Source organism: Nuphar pumila, chromosome 3, assembly GCF_984573655.1.
Source record: "Nuphar pumila chromosome 3, dmNupPumi1.hap1.1, whole genome shotgun sequence".
Lineage (NCBI taxonomy): Eukaryota > Viridiplantae > Streptophyta > Magnoliopsida > Nymphaeales > Nymphaeaceae > Nuphar > Nuphar pumila.
The window spans coordinates 76,299,516-76,326,237 of NC_143251.1; the positions used below are offsets into that span (position 1 = coordinate 76,299,516).

A 26,722-nucleotide genomic window follows, 5' to 3' on the forward strand; every position below is an offset into this window, starting at 1 on the left:
TTATCTCATTCATTAAACAATCACCAACATTACAAATCGTTGCAATATTTAGCTTTATAAGTAAACATCGTTGTAAGATTTAGCAAACTCAAGTACAAATCGATGTAACTTCATAAATACACATCGCTACTACTTTAAACGTATAAATCGTTGATACTTCAAACTTACAAATCGTTGTAGAAATCGCAACCTTCATAAGTACATATTGTTGTAACGTTTGGGCTTCATACGTAAACATTGTTGTACGATTTATCAAACTTAAGTACAAATCATGGTAATTTCATTAAATCGTTATTGTTTTAAACATATAAATCATTGTTGCTTCATAAGAACAAATCATGCTAATTGTTTTTCGATGCCCAGAAGGTGGATAGGTACAAATTGATTTATTTCAGTATGAAAATAGGTGTTATTTAACATAAATAGTAAAACCAGTTGTAAGATTTAGCATTCAAATTTACAAATCAATTTGTTTGCATAACGAAACCTTACACGAAACTCACCGAAACGATACGAGTTTTGGTAATCCGACAGTGGAGGAGAAACACCCAGAAGGTAGACGCAGTCGATGGTGGCAACGATGTTGTCACTGCGTAGACGATGACAAAAGATGCTCTGACAGCAACAGACGATGGCAAAGGTTGCTCCGACGGCAGCAAACGACGGCAAAGGTTGCTCCGACGGCAGCAAACGATGGCAAATGGTGCTCCGATGACAGCAGACGATGGTAAAGGGTGCTCTAGTGGAAGCAGACGACGACAAAGGAGGGTCTGGTGGGAGCAGACGACAGCAAAATGAGCTCTTGTTACAACATATGGTGCAAAAGTTTACTGCTTAGGACAAATTCGGAACGTTTGGACTTTGAAGAGTTAACATTATTCTCAAACCGGCGTTTCACTTTTCTAGATGGAGGATCTCGAACCATCATTTCAGTTTTCTAGATGGAGGACACTTTTGTTCTTTTTTCGAACCGTCGTTTTTTGGCGGAAATGGTGAGAAAGGGTACTTAAGTCTTTGCAACTGCACTGGACTCCGATGCTAAGTGATGCTGACACACACGGGGATACGAGCCACAAGAGCTTATATACATGGCACTCATTAGGACCCCCGAACATGCCCTGTAGCAAACAGTGCGTCTTGGGGGACATATAACCTGCTTAGCTGAGGTAGGGATGGGTTGTATTGTTGCATGTTATTCATCGAGAAATATGGAATGTTGAGGAGTCCTCCCTTTCAGTTAATGGTATTGGAAGTACGGTTTTGTTATTTATCGCCAGATGATGCGAGGGTTTAATGCGTTCACCAACACAAAGGATAGAAAGGGTTTATTTCGTTATTGTCTGTGTAGCGGTGTTGGTAAATGTCTAAATGCTGGTTTGATCTTCATCCATGTCCGTTGGTGCGATGCGGTTCGAGTGTTGATGTCTTCGAATATGTTTTTTCGCTACCGAGGATGGAACATTATTGGTTTGTTGCACCTCTAGCTGTATTCAATGCGAGTTTGTTCTAATGCCCTACTACCATATTTTGCACAATTTACTCTGTTGACGCACAAATTTTGTCATCTATGCCTATTCTTCATGCCTTATATATGGCTGTGAGTTTTAGGTTACGTGTAACGTTACCGAACAAGCATTCTAGGTATTGATCCTTGTAATGTTCGTTATCGGTATGCTGCTGAGGAGAAGAGCGGAGATCAATTTTAATGCCGTTGAAAGCTATGATGTTTATGGTGGGACTGATTTTATTCCACAGAGATGGGGGATTTCTCATTTGGAATTCATGATAACCGAAAACATGGCTGATGGCCAAGCATATAGTTTTTTTTTTTTCCTTGCATGAGAAGAATGAACAGATCATGTACATCTAGAAGCATAAAGCATCACTAAAATCTGAGAAAGGAAAACTAGGAACGTTGATCATGTGAAAACTAGGAAAACATTATGGATGAATGCTAATTAGAAGGGGTTAAATTTATCAACCTTGAGATAAGGTAGCTTAGGAAAATTAGGTTCAGATTCCGATGATTAAGTATCTAACATTGAGAGATAATGTCAGTTTTTGAGTAAGATAAAGAAGGAAAGAAGGGGCTGCATGCTGCCGGATGACATCAAAAATCAGTTGGCTGACTTTGGCAGAGCAATTGGCTAATGCAGGGAAGAAAGAAGGAAAAGGAAAAAGAAGTACAAGAAGAAAAAAGAGAAAAAGGAGAGATGAAGCTAAAAATAGGGTAGGGATAAAGGAGAAAAAGCAAGAAAGATGGAAAGAACTAAGAGGAGGGAATGCAATCCGGGCAAACAAAAAATCAAAAAGACATGGAAATCAAGAAGAGTAAAGAATGGTAAAGATGACTGAGATTTATGGATCCAAACTTGGAAATCAAAGTGGCTCTCAGATACCATGAAAAGATCACACTACTACTTGAGGATACATGCATCTACTATGCAAAACCGACTTTTCTAAGTGTGACACTTGACATGGCTTCCTTTGTGCCAGATGAGGTTCATTTCTATCCAAAAGTAGATTCAGTTAACCCTAACCAAGTCCAGTTATATATATATATATATATATATATATATATATATATATATATATATATATATATATATATATATATATATCCGCACCTCCACACCAGTGTGGTGTTATTTTTAATGATGAGGAATACCAACTGTAAATTGTTAATTTGGTTTATTACATGAATTTATGCATGATGAATTGATGATATGATATATATATATATATATATCGTCACCGCAATAAAGCTTTTTTAAAGTGTTGCATCACCGCACCTGCACATATATGTGAGTGCATCCGGTAGCCCCAAATTTCCCTGGTATTAGGCAGACTCCTACCAGTACAAAAGATTACATATCGGAATGGATTGCTGTTCCAAATGCGAGCTCTTCGGGAAAGCACCTAGCTTGGCCAGATTATGTGCTACATAATTGGTTCCTTTAGGAACCCTGGAGCATTGAAAGTCACGAAAGTTGGATATCTGCCTCATAAGGGTCTGGTTGTGCAAGTGAGATGAAGCATTTACCTTGTAATATCGCCTACATGATGCACGCAATGCCCCTACGGGATGTCTCAACCATGATCTTTGAGGTGGGAGGGATGAGATTCAAAATCGGAAACCATAAATCCCATTCCCTGAAAACCTGGTCATTTTCAGCTGTAAACTAATCTATATATAGATTGTGAGATGTATGACTATGTACTGAGAAGACCACACTCCACCATTGCCTACAAAAACTGCAAATAGAGAGTTTAAGCCAATCTTGAGGGGGAGGTCTCCATCTACCAGCATATAGCCAACTGAGAGCAATTGGATGAGTGGAGCTACCAAAGATACTAATAAACCCCATGGGCTGCATCAGGATATGCAGGAAGCATATCGCTCTTGAACCAAGATCCAAGCATTTTCAACGATCTTGGTTTGAACCATCTTATACGCAATTCCGCAATAAAAAGGGAGCTACGAGGTTCATTTGTAAGTAGCTCGTGCCTGTGAATCAGAGGGGCTACAAAGGTATTAATTCCTTGAAAGATGCAAATGTTCCATACAGCTCCCTGACCAGATCTGAATCAGGCATGAAAAGCTATTCATCCCAATACAAGGAAAAGGCGATCAGTAGGGGAAAGAGTACGAATGGGCAGCCAGCACATTCAACAGAAAAAGAAAAACCAAATAGCCACTGACGCTTGGCTATGGCTGCTACCCTAATTAAAAGCAATTCAAACAAAGACATTAGCTCAAGGACAACCAGAGTCATCCACGAAGCCCCAGATCTCTCTCTCTCTCTCTCTCTCTCTCTCTCTCTCTCTCTCTCTCTCTCTCTGGTAACCATTGGAAGACATGGGGGAAAGGGATCCAATTTGGGCTTCAATACAGATATTAATAATGGGATGCATGTCCCCTGTACAAAACTCTACAAAAGGCTCGATTAGCATACAAAGAATGAATGAGACATGCCGTTAACAATGAGCAGGTGTAGCCTGGATTACGAGCCACACCTCTCGCTAGTTTCGGATACAGCTGTAGGCTCTCCACCTCCATGAACAGGCTTTACCAGCTCCGGGTGCCCGGCAAAATTTGATCAGCAGGACATCATGTAGACCATCCATCTTTCCCATCCAAAAGCCATCCCACAGGCCAGCCACCCATATAATCAAATCATCAACAGAATTTCACTTTACCTGTACATTACTGATACATAGGCATGCATTGACAAAGCCTGAACAGCGGTAGTAATATTGGCTGCTGGAAACTTTGTCGCAACAGAAGCCTCCTCAAGGTGGTCCAGAACTTGGAAGACTGACGTAAAGACCACCTAAACTATTAGGGTGTGGCTGAGATGCACTTTGGACTGTACCTCTGCTCTGTTGTGGAGCCGGGGGTGGCGATTGCTGCTGAGGTGGTGGCTGCTGCTGCCACTGATTACCAACATTGTGTCCGTTGATTGAAATGCCACCTGAATACTGCCTTTGTGGCAATCCAGAGCCACCAGAAAGGGGTAGTAGTTCTGATCCAGTGGAGTTTGCCTGGGGTGGAGTAACAATTGTTGCCATGTGAGTGGTCGAGGTAGGAGAAGTAGTCTCATACAACTGTTCTGGCATCCACTGAGTTGGAGGAACGCTGACAGATGAAACAGCCGAGATGACAGGAGCAGAATCTGTACACGATGGGGTATTCGTAGATGGGCCTGTTTCAAATTGGTTGTTTACATTCTGTGAGGCAGATTGATCCATAGACTGCATAACAGCATCAGAGGCTACTTGCCGGTTCTGCAACCTTCTCTGAATATGCTGTTGGGGTTGAATCATGTGTCTCTGTTGCTGCTGTTGCTCAGGTTGTTGTTGCTGCAGAGAAGGAGATGACACTGGAGAAGAATTAGCAGAAATGGCAACTGAAGCAGAACTAACGGGTTGCTGAGTAACAACTGCCATGTGCTGTGAAGTTGGTAATCTGTGATTATGTGAGGCAGAGATATGGCTTGGGATTGTTGTATTGCTGGATGACAGCTGTGATGATTGCCTAGATGGAGTAACTGAGCGAGGATACAACTGCTGCTGGGTCTGTGCTGGTGATGGTTGAGAAAGATAAACATTTGCCTGATTTTGATACCCCGCAGCCCCACTAAGCATCTGTTTACCAGACTGAGATTGTCCTGAAACAGCACCGGGCAATAACAGCTGACCATGCATCATATGCATGAGCTGATCACCTTTATCAACCAGCTGATTCCCTGGAACAGCTGGAGGACCACTTGGGTAAGACCCATCTACAGGAAGAGGAGCCATCATGACATTACCCCTTCCTAATCCTTTGAGAAGCTTAGCTTGCTGTGCTTGTGACTGCTGCCTAGCCTGCTGTCTATGCTGTTGCTGCATCTGTTGCCTTTGTCGATGCTTTATCACCTGATTCGGCGTTCCAACACCTCCAGCTTGAGGATTTGGTACAGATGCTGCATGAGGTAGAACAATATGCTGTTTCTGTGTGCCTTGTAAAGTGATCGGATTCATGGATAAAGAGGCTGAGTTGACAGGTTGCTGCATACTAGGAGATACTGCAATTGCCTGGGCTGCAGTCTGCTGCTGATTAACATGTAAAGAATGTTGCTGTTGCTGCTGTTGGTGATGCTGCTGCTGAGGCCCATTCGGAAGAGTTGACACGGCATGTTGTGGCTGTTGTGCATGAGGCATGTTTTGAGCAAAATGTTGATGGTGAAGCTGCTGTTGCTGCTGCTGTTGTAAAAGTCTTTGCTGGTATTGCCGATCTTTAGCCAAACGGTACATGTACGCCTGCTGTTGGGTGTTACCATTTGAGTTCTGCATCTGAGAGTGATGAGCACTGTTGATCCCATGCGACTGTTGTGAGACCTGATGGGCCTGAGGATGCTGAACAGGAAATGCCTGAACAGGTGGAGAGACCATCTGATTTGGAAAAGGTGTGCTCAGACTATTGAAAGAAGCCATGGCCTGTCCATTCCCTTGAGCAACTTGAAACTGAAGCTCATGCATTAGCATCTGTCGTTGATCCTCTGAAGGTTGACCAGGCTGCAATGGTGAACAAAGAATGTGTGATGACAGTAGACAAAGAACCATAACAACCTGCAGGTATCAATTAAGCAAATAATCGTAGAGAACATGACCCAGAATTCTATTTGATCATCAATCCAAAATCACTGTTTCACGTTTGTTCTTTATCTATGAATAGAACCAGCAAAGAATTTTTGTTCAACCACCTAGCTCTAATAAGCCTCTAAGGGAACAAATTTTCGCTTTAATAAAAAATAGTAAAAAGATAATGTAAGTGTGCATGGCCTCTGAAACAATTATTAATAACAATAATAGATTAATGTTCGCAGGTTTTGTTCCCTTGCTGTTCTTTCTGTTACCAGTAAATCCAAACTCACGCTTCCAGTTTTATTCTGTTCCTTTCATTAGCAGTACATCCAAACCCAACTTTCCACGTGCAAGTTTTGGGCCACCATAAAGTAGAAAACAATTTTGGGAGGATCAGGTTGTAAATGTTCCCCAAAGGCCATTTTATAACCATACAAATAACAAAGGGTGCAAAAGACAGCACCTTTTTAAGCTATTTCTTTGGAATTATATGGCCTCCAGAAAATTTAAGATTGCTTTGTTGTTTCCCTGAAAGCCTTGATATCACTAGAACTTCTGAGAATGATGGCTGTAGTGTATTCCCATTCTGTAACAGGCTCAGAAATTTATAGAAGTACCGGGGATTAACATTGATACTGCCTTTCTAATGGGATCCCAATTCCGGTGAGAGTCCTTGTTAGGTGTCATTCCCATGCAGATAAATGCGTGTACCTCAAATAAAATACTAAATGCCCTCGATAGTGGCAATTGATACAAGGCACTATGGTGTTTTAAAATCTGCCAGGAGAGCACAACATTAATTAAAGATTTATTAAGTACAATTCCTTGTCAGCCGTGTGTGTGTGTTTGTGTATTAGTCCAATCAGTGCCACCACCTTACAATTCCAGCAGCTGGGATTTAAATTAAACTTGTTACAGAAATGGAATAAGATAAAAGAGTTGCCACAACTACAAAAAAGACTCACCCGTATCATCTGCAAAGCTTCTCGTGGTCTTGGAACTGTATTTCCATGACTAGGCACAACTCCTGAGTAAATATTCACAGGGTTTGCCACTCCCATGCCACCAGAGGCAAGCACGCTGCTTGTTACTGAAGATACCATGCTTAGCATTCCTGGTGAACCCATTCCCTGATACCCTGGTCTTGGAATTGGCATGCCTCTGTTCATACCAGCTATCATTCCTACACCATTTCCACCAGGCATCATACGGACACGCTCACCAGCAGCTTGCAGGCCCGCATTAACAGCTAAACCAGGCTGCTGAATGTTTCTGTTGGAAACCATTTGATTGAACTGTTGCATTCTATGCTGCTCATCCAAAGATAGGCCCATTGGCTTCGCCACAGCATACCTCTGAACATCCCTATAAGAATGCATGCATTCAAGAAGTCAGCCATGTACTTTCAAAGCAAATTCATGACATAAAAATGACTATAAGATTATGGCACCTTGCAGTTTGATTAAGTGGTCCAAGTGGTGATGGAACAGTATTTCCTAGGACAACACCACTAGGTCCTTGCAGCATGTGGCCCATAGAGGTGGACTGCATGGGTGCTATAGCTCCTTGATGATTTGACAATGGTAGGCCAGTGGAATGAGAAACATGATAGCTCGGGGAGAGTGCATCTGGGCTTGATGTAGTTGTATCACAAAGATCAAATGGCCTTCAATATATCAAATAAGATAAAATTATTACGTGAAAAATGCAGATGCCAAATTTAATGCAAAAAAATACCACACCATACGTCAGTGTAGCTCCAATTAAGTTGGTGGTGCATGTTTGGGAAAGGGCAACAGCATGCGAGGAGTGAGTTGGAGTGGGTTGTTTCTGTTCTTGATTATCAGACTGCAGGAGAGGGAAAGAAGAAATTGTTAACTATGAATAGCAATGCTTTTTTCATTAAAGATTGTGACTACAATATCAAGCAGAAAATACACAACAAAATGAACTAAAGATGGATAGATGCATAAAATACTAAAGAATACATATGATGATTAAACAATCAATGAATTTGTGATACACTATTTTAATTTTATGCATCTACCACAAACCAAAATGGAACCAACAAATTCAACAGCTGGCTGGAATAGAAAAGACACATAATAATGATGGAAACTGCCACAACCACATAGCACCCCGTCCAACATACTTAAAATAATAAAAATGATGCCGACAGAAGAAAAAAACACCACTCCCAGAGCAGTCAGTCAGATTAGTAAGATCGTCACTATTAAGGGAAGACAAGACACAACAAGAAGGTATCCATCGACTGAGATAAGTGGTGCAGGCCCACGACAAATAAAACTTTACCAATTCTTTTTTTTCTTTTGGTGGGGAGACACCAAAAACATATTTGAAAAAAAAAACACACTTTAGAGAGTAAGACACTGTAAAGCAATTATATTACATAAAAACAGTCAAATAACTCATACGCTTATAGATTATATATGAATTAAGTACACAGATATGTATATATATAATATAAACACATAATATTGTAAATTTATAATATATGTTTATGATATGTTAATATATATAATTATATATATTTACACAGAAAACATATATATGTGTGTGCATCTGCACATCAGACCGAGAGACTACCTTGGCTAGGCCGCCTAGGCTCCGCCTTTGACAACTAAGTAGAAGGGTGAAAGGAGGAAGAAGAAAAAAAAGGTAAAAAAGAAAAACAAAAGAAGAAAAAAGAGAAAATAAAAAAAGAAAGCTTTTGGGGCGGAAGGAAGAAGAAAAAGAGAAAACATTTTAAAAAACATGACAACTATGTCCCTACGGCTTAGATGGGGACAGCTTAGATAAAAAAATAAGGCCCAACTGCCTAGACCCATAAGCCTAGGCGATGGCCCTGCCCCTAGCCAGCCTAGGCGCAGCTTTTGACAACTAAGCTACTCAAAAGCGGACGTCATTACTGTATAAGATCTAAAAGTGACTTCAATATTTGCAATTTTTAACAATAGTTTCAGGTGGGAGATCTGATCCATCAATGTGGTCAGGGAGCTTCGTATATCTTATTTAGGGAAGGGATAAGATGGGAGTTCTTTTCTTGAGATATTGTGAATAGGATTGAACATTGTTATGATAAATTTGTAAAAATATGTTTTTAATGATAGGTATATGATATTCTCAATACGTTGTGATTTTACTACTTCGACCAAAATGTCACGTTTTATCATGAAGTTTTCAGAAATATCTTGATATTTGTCACTATGATACTGGTGTAACAGTCAGTATTGATGAAACTCTGCTTATGATTTTCATAAATGATTCAATACATTCTGCAAACTGTAGAATAGACTAATTGTTATATCTCTTAACATTTATCCTGGAATCAATATTGAAAGTCATCATTCACAACGAGCACCTACAAAAGATACTCCTAGTGGCTAGTATGAAAATCAGTGAATGCCATTACCCCTGGCATCAAATTTTATGGCTGACCGAAACAAGAAAACTGGTACTTTAGTTTCAGGTCTATTTCCCACTCTCTAATTTCCTCGTGGTTGGACTTTGCTGAGGTGTTCTTTATACTCCTTTAAAACCTGAACTATTCCTTGATTTTTTTTTCTATGAGGAACGTTGAAAACACCCCTGGAGTAAGAGACCTGGTCGCACTGGACTATGCCTGCCATACCTACGATCACTTCCCCAATGGTGTAAAACCATAGTGCACCCCTCGATCCCCAGGGAGACACCTGGCTTCGCCTTAATTCCGGAAGGGGGTGCCCACATGGGGACTTGAACTCAGGATAGGGGGATATCGCCCTATCCACAAGTTTGAGACCATGTGGCAACCCCTCGGCAACTCGGGAGAGTCAAGGTTTTTTATTTAATTTATTAAAAATATATAGTATATATTTTTATAGTACAAGAAAATTTAAATTAACATATGTGTGATTTATTACATATAATAATACACGTAACTTAAAAAAATTATAGTGACAAATAATGGCAATATTTTCAAAATATCACAGAAAAAATAAAATATGTCAGTTCATTATTTTAAATTGTACAATGAAATGATATTTGCCAAAATATCATGATATATTTGACAAAATATAAATTTACTTAAGATATTTATGCTCTACATATAAATTTTCAAAAAACATAGATAAGTAATTGCATGATAATTATTTAAGATGCATTAAAATAATGTTATTTTCATTAAGATCTCTCTTTATTATCATTTAATTCTCTTTCTCTCTCTTTCCATTGAATGATAATAAAGTTCTCATCCACCAATTACCAAAAAGCTTAGCTTCGAAAAGTGTTAAGAGTAGAAAAACATTTTTCAAAATCAGCTTTGGAAAATTAAGAAGCTTTAAATGCTTTTAGTTAGTGGTTTTAAATAAAATATGTTAGTTTAGCTTTGAAAAGTGTTAAGAGTAGAAAAACATTTTTTCAAAATCAGCTTTGGAAAATTAAGAAGCTTTAAAATGCTTTTAGTTGGTGGTTTAAATAAAATATGTTAGTTTAAATGCACCTCATGAAAAGGTAAGCAAGACTCCGTCGAGTCAATGGTAAACTTGGCCGTTTCTTGGCTGACTCGGTCAAGTTTGGTCCTAACCGAGTCATATGGATTTCGGTTAGGGCCTGATCCAAGCCATCTCAGGTGAGTCATGAGTTGACTCATTGATTTTTCCAACTACGGTCATTTGTTGTCAAATGTGTTTTTGAGCACTAAAGATCTTGAAATCCTATGTAACCACGACACGCTGTTTCGGCTGCCGAACCCATGTCAACAAGGGGGCAGGTATCGGGAGCAGTTAGGGATGGCAGCGGATTGGGGGAAAACGGGGCCCCGCCATGCCTCGCCCCATTTGGACCGTGGAGGAAGGACATAAAACGGGGAATGGAGGTTAAAATCAAAACTCGTGCTGGGATGGACTTACTCTTGCCCCGCCCCATACCCGATCTCCGTTAAAAAAATTACTATCATACCCTTATACATATTATACATACATACATATATATATATATACATACATACATACATATATATATATATATATTTTCCTAACCCTAACATAAACCCGTTTCTCGAATCTCTCCTCTCTACCTCTAACGAGCCGTGAGAGCTCCCATTTCTCTCATCTCATTCATCTCCTTCCTCTAACGGTGAAAGGTGACAACTGCGGAAGGATCGGGGAAACAGGACCCCGTCCCATCTCGCCCTGTTTGAATCGGGGATGGAGGACATGAAATGGGGAATGTAACGGGGATGGAGGTTAAAATCAAAACCCGTGCGGGGATGGAGGCGGGGCTGAAGAGCAAAATTTTGAGACAGATTTGGGGTGGAGACCTTGTCCACCACCCCGGTCCACTGCCATCCCTAGGCGTAGTGCGGATATGCCACGGGTCGAGTCTAACATAGACCCAAGACCCTCGACTCTCTGCTCTCCCGAAGCCCTTGACTCTCTCTCTCCCCTCTTGCTTTTGTCTCCCCCCCCCCCCCTCTCTCTTGATTCCTCTCTCGGTCTCCCTCTCTCTCGTCTTCCCCCTCTCATTCAAGTCATTTACCGGCCCTAGCTATGGGTTCAGATATGAAGTGGGCCTCACACGAGGGAGATGTAGAGAGAGAAACCGAGAGAGCGAGCACACACAAGAGACAGAGAGAGACTACACCCTTCCCCTTTTATAACTTGGTTAGACCAAGTTGGTTTCGTTGACCAGGTTTGGATTGTCAACAAAGCTATAAAACCAATTTTTTTTCAACGAAGCTCAAAAAAATGACTCTCTCTCTCTCTCTCTCTCTCTCTCTCTCTCTCTCTCTCTCTCTCTCTCTCTCTCTCTCTCTCTCTCTCTCTCTATATATATATATATATATATATATATATATATATATATATAGTTGTGTCCCCGTATCCTCATTTTTTGAAATTGTTGTGTCATACCCTTCGTACCCATACCCAACATAGTCGAAATCATATTCAAGGAGCAGAGTGATCACTAAATTTAGTGGATTTTTCTTTCATGTTTGACTATGAAATCATGTGAAATTCAATTCTGTAGCATGAGAGATCACGTACTGCTCTTATACTAGGGGGACTATGCAAGTATGGAAGATAGACGAATTCACTTTTTGAATAAATTGCATTTTGGCTCCAGCTATCCCTCAGAGATTCCTTCTCAAAAATAAAACTTGCTGGTTAATATTGATCATGGTAGGAATCTCTGATGTTGGCAATCCATGCAAATTATAGCACTTTTCTGTGAGAAAGAATGATGAAATTAATTGTAGAAGCTATGTAATATGTTAATCAATGTCAGCCTTGGTGAAACTAAACAAAAAGGAAATGTTCTTCAAAGTTTTATCTTACTACCATGTAAACATGAACTTGTTTGCCAGGTGAGCTTTTATATTTATCATCAGGTAAAATGCTCATTTGTGATGTGCATTAAAATGATAAAAGGAATTTGCTGAAATATTATATGCACGATTGTGCAACTATGAGGTGAGATACCCTTTGGTATGTTTGCAAAAAATGTTTGTTTCATTGTTGAAATCATATATTGCCCAGTTGAATGATATAAATCTAAATAGTATGTTTGTGGAAAATCTGGTACTACCCTTTTCTCGACAACATATTATTTGTCTATTGCTTATTGTTGATTGATTTTATGTTGTATTCATGTTTGTTATTAATTTTAGTAGTTTGTTTACATATTTTGTATGTTTTTTAATTTTTTTTATTTGGGGTACCACCTAGTCCGCCTAGGCCTCGCCTAGTCTTTTTAGGGGCTCACTGCCTAGGCTCCGCCTAGCGCATTTGACAACTAAGTTGAGTAGGTAGCAAAGGATCAAGGTTTAATTGGGTGGATCCATTAAATTCTTTGAGGATATCCTTACTCAAGCTACTGATATTTCTACAGGTTTGCATTTGTGGAAAACTAATTCATATGCACAGGTGTTACAAGTGAACATGATGTAGTAAATGGATGAATTGTCAAATTACAAGAGGAAGAAAGTACCTCTCAGAATATCTGAACAAGATCAAAAGTATATCTGATCAACTACCCATGATTCAATCAGTACAACCTTGCCTGAAGGCCATATTCCAGTATTTCGGAACGAAGACAAAATAGCAGAGAAATCAATGCAGACACTACAGCAACTTAAATGCCAGTTATAAAATGCAAGAAATGAGCTCTCCGAATTTTCAAGCTAGATTGGATAATCCTGCTTGCTACGACAGTAAAATATATCTAATATATCATTTTTCTTATTTGGACCAACCATCTGGACACATCAGGTTCTTTTATCAATCTAAATGGATAAGCTGAATTAGATTGATTCAGTGTGATCACTGTTATTTATGCAACATTTCTCATAACCTTGACTCGGATCCCATGAACCAACAGCAAACTACTAGAGGATTTAACAAAAATACAACTTCAAAAGCACTATAGAATACAACAGGTGTGAATCAACGATTACCAAAAAAAGTAAAATAAATGGGACACAAGATGTCTCGTATTAGAATTTTTCACAAAGTCAAAGTTCATGAGAGCATTTGCAACTAAGGCTTACATAGAACAAAGCAGGAAGTCCAAAATTTCAGGAAGTAACGAACAGATATATGTCCTGCACCTTTGGTTTATAACAATTCTGCTTTTGTCCAATCAGGATGATTTTCTCAAAATGAGCCTTCAGTATGTCATCTTCCATTGGCTCCTGCAAGCGCTTAAACAACTGTCTGGCACTACCCTGATTGAAAACAAAACAACCAGAACATAGCCTTAAGTTTTTAATGAGTATAGAACATGATGCATCAAAACAAATTCAAGCAAGATGAAAGAAGTAATATGAACCCAATGTTGCTCAGATCAAGATCAAAAGTTAGCAAAAATATGCCTTTGGAATTCCAGGTAAGGTAGATGGATATGGCTGAGAAGATCCAGAATCCTCCGCACTATCAGCACCATCCCCAGTATTCTTGTCCATTAAGGCTTTGTGACGCTCCTTGCATTCCTTAGGTTTCCGGAATATACACTAAAATTTTGAATTTGCACATAATGTACAAAGAAGTATTAGTTTCTTGCTCAATTCAATGTTTCAAACCAAACATATGAGAAACTCTCCAACAAATAGCTGTAACATGATTTGAAACATATTCAGCAAGAACAAATCTGATACCAGAAAGACACATAAATAAATTCAGTTTCACCTTGAATTGCAATGTACTATTTATAGCATCGCTTACTAGTTCCCAGTTTGGACCCATATCATGCACAAGAACAACAAGTGCCTGCAACATATAATTCACAGTATTAAGCAAAAAACTCAGTTTAAATTCATCTAATATAAAAGTAAAAAAACTTTACAAAGCATGGCAACCTGATCTTCAAAAAGTGTCCATGGCATTCCTTCTCCGGTCTGCGCTGCAGATATCTACAAAGAACAAGAGCAAAGAGCAATATACTGATTCAGTTCATTTCCTGAATTAGAATGCATATGTAAAATATAAATTACACAGGCTACTTGTCTACATGAGCAACTACTAATGACAAACATAGAAACAGCAGAAGAATATAATAGTTAGAATAAACTGTACAAATTAAAGTCATCTTGGCAATGCATCAACTTGCTTTCTAATTTCATCACTGACAAACATTATTATATTAATGAAGGTCAGGTTGAAATTCAGGAAATAGTACATTCAGATTTGGCTTCATTTGCAGCTTTTTAATAAAATTATACATCATTGAATAGTACATAACTATGGATTCAAATATACAAAATACAACTATTCAACTGAGGGGGAAAAAGAAATATGCAACATCAAACATACATCACTAAACTACCATCCTTTAGTACAATAGGACACTATCTGCACCATTTACTAATATGTGACTTAATTACTGCCTAATTTGGCAAACCCAATCAAAATGCAGGAATAAATGCATTCAAATTTAACTTCATAAATGAATGTTTTTAATATGACTAAGAGGTTTTGGAATGTTACCCAACTATGGATAAAAAATACAATGTATAAATATTCAACGGAGGGGAAAAAACGGAAATCTGCAACATCAAACATATATCATTAAACTGCCAACTCCTTAGTAACATAGGACTCTACTCCTCAAATGCAGACAGTACTGAAGCTTGTGTGAGTTTTCACATATCAGTTGATTTTATCCCAGTATTCTGAATATATCTGTTATTGGAACATTTTCACCAATAAATCATGGTTTTATTTAACTTCCCCCAAACAAAATGATAATCCATTGGTGTAAGATTCACCTCATCACAAGGGACAGACAGAACTGGCAAACAAAACCCGAATCAGGCCCCAATCGGGTCATTGATCCCATTTTTGCTTGTTTAAGCTGTGAACCAACAGTGATTGATTGAGAGGTATCGACAGAGAACCAACTGACTCGTGCCCCCACTAGTCAACCTAGGATCTATGTCACACGGACTCGGCTAGGGAGGTGCCGCACCCGAGTCGACACGCCCCGACACGGGTGCGGACACGGGTGCGGCCTCGGACACGGCCTGGACTCGGTCAACGCCGAGTCGGACTCGGTCAACGAGTCCAGGCCGAGTCCGTCTTAATTTTGGACTCGGTCAACATTGACCGAGTCCAAAAATGTCCATTTTTAGTACAAAAAATAAAAAAAAAAAGAACTTTTTATATATTTTTTAAAAATATATATATAGCATGAGTCTTAAACATTAGGCCCAGAAAAAAAAATTATTCTTAAATATTATCATTTAATTCTCTCTCTCAATCTTAAAAGCTAATAAATTCTCATCCACGAGTACCAACACTTTTCATCCACCAAGTTCTCTCTCTTATAAAAGCTAATAAATTCTCATCCACGAGTAGCAACACTTTCTCATCCACCGAGATCTCTCTCTCTCTCTCTCTTTTTCAAATCTAGCTTTGAAAAATTAAAAGCTTTTAATGCTTTTAATTAATGTTATGAATTTTAGCAAAAGATATTTAATGCATTTACCAGAACATGCTTTTAGTTAATGCTTTTAATTAATACCTTGATGATGTTTTATTCCCATGGTAGCTAAGACTCGGCTGAGTCAATGATAAACTCAGCCTAGTTTGGTTCTAAGTTCTAACCCAGTTATACTACTATTTTAACTCAGTTAGTTGAGGATCTGAGACAACTTGGAAGAGTCACGAGCCGAGTCCAAAATTTATATAGACATATGCACACACTGGATATATATATATATATATATATTTTAAATATATATATATAGCCGAGTCCCCGTGTCCAAAATTTTTAAAATTGCGCCGCACCCGTGTCGCACCCGCACCCGCACCCATGTGACATAGCCTAGGATTGGTTGAGTTAGGATCATTGTTTCATGGTCCGCACTCAACAAAACAAGAGAATCAAGTTAATTCTCTCTAAGACTATTGAAAATGCTAATGAAAAACTTTTATATTTTATAATTGAGCATGAAGATGTTGAAAGAAATAGCAAAAGAGATCACTTGTATTAATACCGAACACACTAGTAACAACTTCCATCAACAGAATAAAGTTGAAAGACATACCTTTAACACTTTATTTTTCCTACCACGCTCACGGTTGGCAATCATTCTTATCAGCTTATTCGGGTTTGCTATATTACTCATTTGTGAGGCAGCAGGAGAGGGTATGGAACCAGTCAATGGACTTGTAGCCTCCGGAGAAGTATCAGGCAACTGTTTCAAGACTTTAGGCCTCCTTGCAGCATGTTGTGCATGAAAACCTTGGGGAAAAACAAAGGAACATAAGAGTTTATATGAGAGAGAGATGTCTGCTGGACAAGTTAACAACACTTACTATTGTTTCCATTGGCTTCTATATAATGACTTTCCACTCTCTTCTTAAACTGATCCTTCTGCAACCCATGCAAAAGTTTATTATTAAGTGCATGAAATAAAGATTTAAAAAATAGATGCACTCTGCAGAATTCAACACAATGGCATAGAGATCATTCAAATGTGAGATGTATGAAGGAGCAATAAGCGTAGTCTATGGCCTAGAGAAACACAAACTTTGTATGTGTGTGTGTGCGGCTGCGAACACATGAATCACAATCACCAACATCACTATCTAGGATTGATTGTCCTCACCTTATCAAATGATATGAAGTGAAGTGTTGAGGAGAATTTGTAAACGTTATCACTGTCCTCAGTTCTAAGAAATCCTAGCAATTAATCACATGGAACAACATTTTGATGAATAATGTTTTAAACTACAAAAAAAACAGGAAAAAATCCCCTCAATCACATTTACAGCCTAATACCCCAAGCTTACCTAATTTATCTCCCTGATTATTAACACTCACTAGAAACATTGGACGCTCAAATATTGGACTCTTAACAAGTATAGCCAACAATTTCTAGGACCCCACTGACAATTCCTGTAGGCTGACTCGATTAAATAAGGACTTCCTCTTCGGCTACAGAACAAACAAGAGGAAATTCCATTTGCTTCTTCCTCCCAGTCACCTTGTTTTCATTCTGGTCAAAATTCTCATTAGAGCAGGAAGTCTTATATAGCAAAATAAAGCCCTTATCCCCATAACAGAAAAGAGTAGGAAAAGCTGCAACAACAAGTAAAGCAGAACAGAAGATGGTTCACACATGCATGTAAATAATTTCAATTGGGTTCCACTGGTTTGGAGAGAATAAGAATTAAGTATACATAAGGGGAGCTATAATATTATTATGCTGTGTGACACTGTTCAAATAAATAGGAACCAGAAGTACGACTTCGCAAGCTCACTGCAGACGACAACATCCATGCCATTATCCATGCAAAACAGCACATTTTGCAACCCATAGAGAATATACCTGGGTAATCTATATATAACTGTTTAATATCTACTATCACAATATACATGTGTTTCCTCCATAATGTGATTGTAAACCATCATCATCTTAATTCTGCTGAATTGGATAGGACCCTGTAATCATTCAATGATTTATTCAGCCAGGCCTGGCTTGCCTCATGGATCAATTTTCAGCCAGAGAATGTGATTTTATAAAGACAAACATCTCATAATTGCCCTGGTGCTAATGACACTAATAATGTTGGATAAATTTCAAAACGTTATTAGGTAAAGCAAATAAGCAACTCCTTGATACAGTCATACAAAGAAAAGGGCAACATAATGAAGGAAAAAAACATATAGACATAAAAATAGCATAAGTTAAAGGAACTTTTGAACTCAACAAACTACCAACTGATACCATAAAGATACTAAAAAGGGGATCATATTACTCCAATGAAGTCACATTTCATTCTAAGAAATAATTTCACTTAAAATCTAATAATCATGTATCCCAATTCCCTAGAGAGAACAGTAGTTCATTTGTAAACAAATTCACCACATAAACTGCAGAACAACTGATGTGAAAGATCAGAGTTTAATCGAAAACAGCTCTCAAGCACTAATAGGAAGCACCCCGAATTCTAACATAGAAATGAAGATCAACATAACCTGCTCATTCTGGTTAACTTGATCAGGCTGCCATCTCTGTTCATGCTCAGAACCCTGAACAATAACTCCAGTCAGCATCTCTAACATGAGAAAATAACTAACCCAAATCTCAGAGACAACAATCATACTTTTCCTGAAGTGCTGAACCCTGCGGGTTCAGCTGAAGTCAAAAAGTTCCTATAACCAATAGGCTTCGCCTTCTTCTTTTTAGACTTAGTGGAAACTTCAGCTGTCTCCAAAGGCATTTGCTTTACAAATTCACCTGTTGATTCAACTTCCATGCTTTTCTTAGGCTGAGAACCAATCTGTAATGAACTAAGTTCATCTTGACAGGAACTTGTATCTCCACTTGAAGTATCATTTTTGTTCACCATATGCATCCCTCCAATAGTCCCAGAGGTAAATGGGCTAACAACACGTTGCCTTGCAGCTGTTCGAATGCGTTTTGTTGGGATAGAGCCAACATTCAGATTACTGGAATCCCTTTTTCCAGTAACTGGTGTTGTTCGGATCTCAAACCTTCCATCCATGCAATTACTGAAGCCCATAACAGACATTGGTTTTGTTTCATATGCCCTTGCAACATGTGACTTGTGCAAGCTTTTCCTTTTCTTTGAAGCAAATTTAGACAACTTTCTACCTTCAAAAGCACCAGATAAATACCTGCTGCCTGTTTCACAGCTATCCCCTTCATATGCCATCTCTTGAGCTGCAAAATCCGAATGGAACATGATCAAGAAAAAATCTAAGCAGAAAATTAGGGAAAATTGTATAAGACATCCTCACTACCTGTTGCAGGATCAACCAAAGAAGATGTGTGACAGTCCTCGCGATTAATGACAGTGTCAGATTTCTGATAAGAAAAGAAAGTTAGTGTTTATTAGTTTATGACAAATTGACATGTATTTCAGCCTTCTTTTCTAATCCATATCTACTCTGTTTGCAGTCAGCATAGCTCAGACATCCGACTAATGAGGAAATCGTCTCAAATGCTCAAACAAAATTCAAATTAGACAAAATTTATGAAATTTATTAACAACCAATTCATCTAATACGCATTGAAAGATAACAAGAAACTGCATTGTGTCAACATTCAGAAATAAAATAACATCCACCGCAAAGCCAACTAAGATTATCTAAATTTGCTAGTACTTGAAATAGATATGCAGGAAACAAAAATCATATGATTACCTCCTTTGATGCCCAAAGAGATTCAACAGACTTCCGATAAGTATCCATTGCAACAGGAGGAACTTTGTAAAAAAGATTTGCCTGCCAAGAAATCCAGCAAACATCAAAAGCTTTCAAATCTGTTTTCAAAGTGTATTAGAAACCACTACTTAAATTAAACAGGTTTGCAAGCGCAGGGGATTTGCTTCTAGATTTCATGATCAGGAACAAGAGGTCAACAAAACAATTCACCCTGATGATAAATAAAATAAAACTCCAAACTACTATCACCTAACCAGGTACATGACCATGCTGCAAAGTCTAGTGTAAAGTCAAAGCTACAACCTCAATTTGTGGGGTTTTAGATTGAATTAAAACGAAAAAGATAATAATAGTTGGACACATTTTGTAGGACAAAACAGAAACAATGCAAACATGTTTCTCTTTTGTCTGCCTTTCCTTTTCAGACAAATGAGGGAGGGAAGAGAATCAAAGTAAAGTTTGAACGTAAAATACTCAAAATGAGATATGCAACAGGATTCCAGTACTTGATGTAGCATTCCATTCATATTTAATTATTTACAGTTCTATACGTGGACTCATTTGTTTCTTACACTATGTTTGCTAATTATGGCTGATTTTATTGTTCATGTCAAGTATTATCTGTTAGTTGTTACATATCTGTTCAATTATTCATGTTCTATGTCTAGGTTCACTTGATATTATAGCTTTATTGCTTGTATGTGTTTTTCTTATTTTTTGATTTTCATTAGTTGCAGTTTTCTTATTTTAGTTTTTAGTGTATCTTATGATATGATATGATATAGCATGACAAATCTATGTTTTAGACCAAGGTTGCCAGACTAGGAAGCGAAAGCGGGAAATGATATGGGAAGCGGAAGCGAGAAGCGATGTATCTTAAAATGTATAGGAAGCGGGAAGCGAGGAATATTAAAAAAAATATAAGAATTGAATGGGAATCAAAATGAAACACAAATAAAAACTAAAATAAAGCGACTAATATTAAATTTCATGATTTTTTTAGTGTAAGAATTAAAATTTTAACAAAATCTAAAAATGATGACTACCAATTTAGAGAAAACACATGAAAGTGAGTGAGAAGAGTGAGAGAAAACACATAAAAAACATGAAAAGTTGAGTAGGAGAACATATAAGAAGAATAGATGAAGCATGTGGAAAGCATAGGAGAAGTGTGGGGGAATTGAGGTTTTCATCAAGTTTCGGAAGCGTGGAGTATCGTGCTTTCAAAGCGAGCTTCCCACCTATCTAAGAAGCTTCAGGTAACTCTGTTTTAGACCCTTCCAGTACACCTTACTTTTTACAACATTGGTAACAATGCATAGACCAAAAGAGCTTCATAACCTAAAGTCAATTTTGAAGACACATAGATCATCAGTGTGAACCAGCTACTTATCAACAGAACAACAAAATTTATCAGCAGAAACATATTCAAATGAAATATGATAAGAGAGGAAAAAGAATAGAAGACTAGATCTTGCACCTCCAAGAACCGATTATCTAATGGAGCTTCCAGTGCTCCAGCATCCACTCTTTCAGGAGTCCCTGGTGCTTCAGCTTGAATAGTGTGATCATTGGGTCGATCATGCTTTAGAAATCTCACAGCATAACGCAAAACAGGAAGTCGTGATCTTTTTTTGGCATAATTTGCATCAGGGTGCTTGATATATTCCTGACAATGCTGCCAATGTAAGCCTAACTCTAAACTTCATTACTGAAGATTACAAAGCTTAATAGCACAAGTATGCAGCAAGACAATCTAATCTTGTGAGCATACTCCTGATAGCTGAACAGAGAGAACTTTATTGGCAATTTTCTTGAACGGAACAAGACAATAAAATGAAGATGCATAAAAATGATAACAAAATCCAAAAGTATATGAACATAACTGGCACCAAATTCACTGTGCTTGGCATTCTGATATGTAGAAAAATTAGTTTGGGGGTGGCGGGTGGGTGTGGTGTTTTGGGGATTATGGATGCACAAGTCATCAATGTCAACAACTTTATTGGCAATTTTCTTGAACGGATCCCTTAATTTGAGTAAGCCTTTAATTTTGCTATTCAGCCTTTGCCATGCACAGAGTTTTCTAAAATAACTATGATTGCCTCCACTCATATTCAAAACAAAAAATGCAATGAGTCAAGCATCTGCCACTTTTATGGTTGAGGCATCTGATAGCTCCCATGTTCCTAATGCCTATAATTATTGCAAGTTGCAAGGGTTGACATATTTGACTTAGCATCAGATCAGGCATTCTACTATTGCTGTCTCAGCAGCTTCAGTCTAGTTTTAACCAAATATATTGAGTTTAAGTAAAGCAAGTGGTGGCAGGAAAGAAGCAGTTCAGGTTGGATCTAGCCACACGATGAGACTTGTTTAAGTATTGAAAAATCTCAAACTTCACATATCAGTTGGTACGCTGTGACAGTTGAGGTTCAGGAACATCATGTGAATGTCTCGTATCCTAGACAAAAATACAGAGAAGGCTTGCTTTGAGCAGCCTCGATTTAGTTAATTTTTCACATAATCAGTTCATTGAGAATTTCATCATCATTACATGAAACAAAAGCTTAGTTAGTAAAATGCAAATGAGCAAGAAAGGGAAAGTAACGCTTTAGAGGATGTATGCGATGAACAAACAATAGAAATTAGTAAGACAGAAGAAGGGAAGTGTTACAAGAGGAAAAAGAAAAAGCAGAAAACACCTGAGCAAGTTTTTTTCCTCCAATACAGCCTTCAATTGTCAAGCTGCGAACATTGTTGAGTGATCCATTAATGGATGCATCACTTCCTTCATGCAAGGTGCTAGTTGATTTATCATCTTTAAGTACTTCTTTAGCAGACTGCCAGAAATCCATGACTGCAATTGCCAATGAGCGAGCTACTTTTCTCATCTGTCCAACTGTAGGATTTCTAAAAGCAACCCAACGGCAAACTTGGGCTGCAGCAGCTATCTTCCAAATACGCTCCTAATCAATGCATGAGAAAAAAGCAATCAGTTATCTTAAGAATGTTCAATGCATGAGAAAACAATGATGAAAGTTGCAGATTACAGATCGAAAAGGTGTTATATGGAAGCAACCATACTTTACAGAAAAAACTAAGTGGAAATGCTGAAAATAAGCAAAAAATTACACAATACAAATCCAACCATAAAGAAGAAAACTGCAACTGCCATCCCTGAAAAAAAACAACCTGCATGAAGTCATTCGCTAACCATGCCATTTCCTCAAGAACATAATCCCAGTGAGACTTCCTCCTTTCCATTAGAAATGTATAATCTGTTGACAACTCCCCGGTCCTCTTTAATGTAGCCTGTCTATCAACTTTCCAGTTACTTCATGCCTAAAAACAACTGCAGTTGACATGGGTAGAAGAGTTTCAGACTTTACCTTTATGGCCTGGGACTCTTCCGAATTAATGTCTTGATGCATTTTCTTTTCCAGCTCTTTTTTACTGCTTCCATTATCAAGCACTATAACAGCTGCTGAACGCTCCTCAGCAAGAATAACCCCAGGAGGTGCAGAGCTGGAAGGTACAGAAGTGCAAGGAGGTCTGACCTCAGAATTTGAGCTTTCCCTTCTTGAGTTGGAACTATCATTGGAGTGATTATCCAGCTTTTCAGCACCCTTACCAGGAAGACAGACTGATTTCCCTGCATCACCATCACTGACAGGTTTCTCACTGCTCTGCAGGCCGGGTCTACTATCACATACTTCCTCCTCAACTTTAACTTGAACATCAACATCCATAAGATCTGCCTGAACCGATTGAAGATTTTTCTCATCCAGATCAACAGGATCACATTTAAGACCTTCCTTATGACTGACAGAATTTGTAAGTAAATAATTTTCTGCCATGATAGGTTGATTTTCTGCAACAGCATTAGAATCACTGTCCCCTTTTATCGCTGAGGATTTGTCATTGGCAAAGATCAAACCAGAGGATTTTTTCTCTCCATTTGCTCCACCATGTTCATCCATAGGTGAAACACCAGATCCTTCACAAACACTTGCAACATTCTCCGCCTTCCCAATAGGAGAAGCAGTCTTCGCTTCACTGGGTTCAAGTGATGATCCAACTTTCCCTTCATCAACAGAGATGGATTCTGCAGAACCCATTGCACCAGGTTCTTTCTCAGGAAAGGCTTCTTGATAATCATGAAATATCACTTGTTCAGGGGACTTTTCAGAGTCTAAAATGTTTGTCACATTTTCCCGGCCTACATTTATTGGAAGATCAGGAGCCTCCTGATTCTGCACAGTGTCCACCCCCATGTCTGACCGACCACTGGAGGCAAGATTTTTTGAGAATCCATTGATGTTTCGATTTGAAGGCTTTGAATTGCTAACAGAACAAGCATTATTCTCTTTATCCTTTAGGGGTTGAACCACAGGGGATTTTTCAACCTTCAAATCTTGGGCTGATGCCAAAGTAGAGTTTCCATTAACGGCACCAGTTTGAACCAAATCAGCAGAGGAAGCACGAATGACATCACGGCTAGATCTCGACCTGTTTCTCCGAGCATAAGCTTGCCTTTTTATGCCTACAACCAACAAATCATCCCCTTCTTTTGCATTAGGGCTGGAGCCAGTCCGAGAATACTGTCCTGTAACTGGAAGCTTTCCCCTTTTATTGGATCGTATGTCATTCCTCTCACCAACCAGGACATCATTCTCCCCATCAAAAAACAAAAGATTGTCAGCACTGTGTGGTTCCCTACCAAGACAAGTGCCAGGCCTTCCACTGCTCTCTGCTGAGTCTCCATTCGATGAGGCTACCAACGCGAAGCTACCTTTTGCTTCACTGCAGATAAGAGAGACAAACACCCATAACTGCTATTGCAAAACACTTCCCCCGTAATGCTTAAAGTAACTGCAGTTACCTTGTCAAACAGTTCTCAGCTGGTTGATCAGTAAGTGAAGTAGACTGCAAACTAACAGCGGCGGAAGGCCCAAATTTGAAATCCAACGGATTGCCTCCCTGCCAAAAGCAAAATTGGTATCATTTGTCTCAAATACAAATTAGGAGCCTATACGATCTTGAAAGCAGACAACACCAACCACCATTGTCATACCTTCTCAAGAAATTCCAGTTCCCTTCTTCGTTCCTCACGGACATCGTATTCCTGCCTGAATCGACCAGTTAAATCAATAGATGCCATTAACAGCGACTTATCGAAAGAAAAAGAACCAAAGCTTTTGACATCGAAGAGAAACCAGCACTACCTTAGCTCCGCCTGAGTCTTTTCAATGGCCGTGCACCGTGGAGAGGCTTTGCTGTCAACAGTTACACCGTTGTCCCCGCCCCCTCCCATGGGAACCTCAGTTCATCCCTGGCCCTCCGATAGAGTCAATTCCTCGCAGCTTGGACATTCAAATTCTCATATCCTAAATCAACCATTTTACGTGCATTGTGCTACAGACCTGGCTAACAGTTACACGCCCCAAAACGACTCAGTTTGCTAGGATCACGAGTGGCATGCAATGTCAAACCAAGAGAGGAATTATCAACGCAGGGAATCTTGTTCAAACTCAAACTCAAGAGAGAAATACGAAGAAAACAAAAAAACAGCGAACTACACGTACCGAAAGAGGAATCCACAGGCGCCTTATCCCAAAGTACCACCTTTGCACACTGCAAGTCACGTCTAACTTGCGCAGTTCACGCAGGGCGAGACTTCAATCTTCTTACTTACAGCATGAAATCCGAAAATTCCAGCGAAAGCCGACCGAACCCCTACCACCCGAACCGGTCGAGAGCCAAACACAAGCTCTCGCTCACTCTGTCAACACCGGGGGCAACTCTACAGCGTGCAGTCTGCTGCAACTCGAATCGGAAACCAATGAACGAGCCGGAGCGCGGCTTCAACACACTCCATGCAGCGAAATTCGCCCAACCCTAACCCTATCCCCATTCCATGCCGTGCCGACCGCCGGCTCCCTCGAATTCAGCCACACACCACACGATCAATTGAGCCAATTGTACACAGCGACGACCCTGCTCGCGCCAAAGAACCGCGCGAACAGCGGCGTTCGACCGCAGATCACAGAGAAACGTAAAAACCCTAACCCTAATTCCAAAGCCCTATAACGGGCTACGCCCTTCGAAACCCTAAACGAGGGATCTCTCGCGCTACACGAAGGAATGCTGCCCACGGACAGAAACAGAGGAAACCCTAACGACGAATCGAAGGAAACAAGGAACAAAAGACGAAGAAGAGCAACTCAGGCACCTCCTCAACTGCTTGTCCCCGTCCCCGGAAACCACAAAAAAAAAGGAACGAGAAAACCGCAGAGCGGTGGAGAAGCTAGAACAAAGAGGGAAACGGAAGAAGAGGGAGAGTCGATTGATTGTTTCTCCTCAATTCATCGTTTCTATGGATGTCGAGAGCTCTCTGGTTAGGAAATCGTAGCCCTAAATCGTGCCCTAGCAGAGAGAGAGAGAGAGATCGCGCAGAAAAGTTGGATCAGGTTTGGACCCAAAATTTGGACCTTATGAGCTATGATGGATACTGTATATATATAACTGGTACCAGATCGGACCCGGCTGGTCTTTCAGTACACCAACCCAGATCTGGTGGCGGGCAAGCGTGGGACGCGAGCTGGGCTCTGGTCGGACCCTCAACGGCTCGGGGAGGCACGAGACCGTACTTACCGGACTCAGGACTAGGCTCGATTTTTTAGAGCCGAGTACGTAAAAACTTGGTAAAGTTATGTTTATTGTTTAACGCCGAGCCAAGTTGAGGAAGGATCGGATTGGTCATCATTGGAGACACCTCCCTTTTTTTTCCTCTTGGGTCAAGTCTTTCTTTCTATTTTTACCAAGCGCTGAGGGCTAGCCGTGCTAGCTCCGCCTGCCATACTTACTCTGTCCATGTAAAACTCCTAGGGCTTAC

General features: G+C 39.4%; 1 protein-coding gene across 4 annotated transcripts; it reads right to left on the reverse strand.

The window, feature by feature from the left end:
* Window positions 1-3,878: 3,878 nt before the first annotated feature.
* LOC149843041 (chromatin modification-related protein EAF1 B-like) lies at window positions 3,879-26,321 on the reverse strand. Of its 4 annotated transcripts, none has more exons than XM_089999555.1 (22): window positions 25,413-26,321; window positions 25,053-25,288; window positions 24,902-24,956; window positions 24,710-24,807; window positions 23,217-24,630; window positions 23,020-23,139; window positions 22,530-22,793; window positions 21,305-21,493; window positions 19,804-19,884; window positions 19,402-19,465; window positions 18,741-19,321; window positions 18,613-18,666; window positions 16,947-17,004; window positions 16,676-16,872; window positions 14,486-14,539; window positions 14,316-14,396; window positions 14,003-14,140; window positions 13,739-13,855; window positions 7,877-7,977; window positions 7,580-7,795; window positions 7,095-7,494; window positions 3,879-6,060 (listed from the first exon to the last, which is right to left on the reverse strand). In XM_089999555.1, the coding sequence occupies exons 2-22, from the start codon at window positions 25,139-25,141 to the stop codon at window positions 4,294-4,296; spliced, it is 6,138 nt and encodes a 2,045-aa protein (XP_089855681.1). In that variant the 5' UTR covers window positions 25,142-25,288; window positions 25,413-26,321; the 3' UTR covers window positions 3,879-4,293. The 4 variants fall into 4 exon arrangements, with proteins under 4 accessions (XP_089855681.1, XP_089855684.1, XP_089855682.1 ...); XM_089999558.1 differs by having other exon boundaries at window positions 25,053-25,159; window positions 25,413-25,713; XM_089999556.1 differs by having other exon boundaries at window positions 25,053-25,250; window positions 25,413-25,713.
* Between the last annotated feature and the right edge of the window lie 401 nt (window positions 26,322-26,722).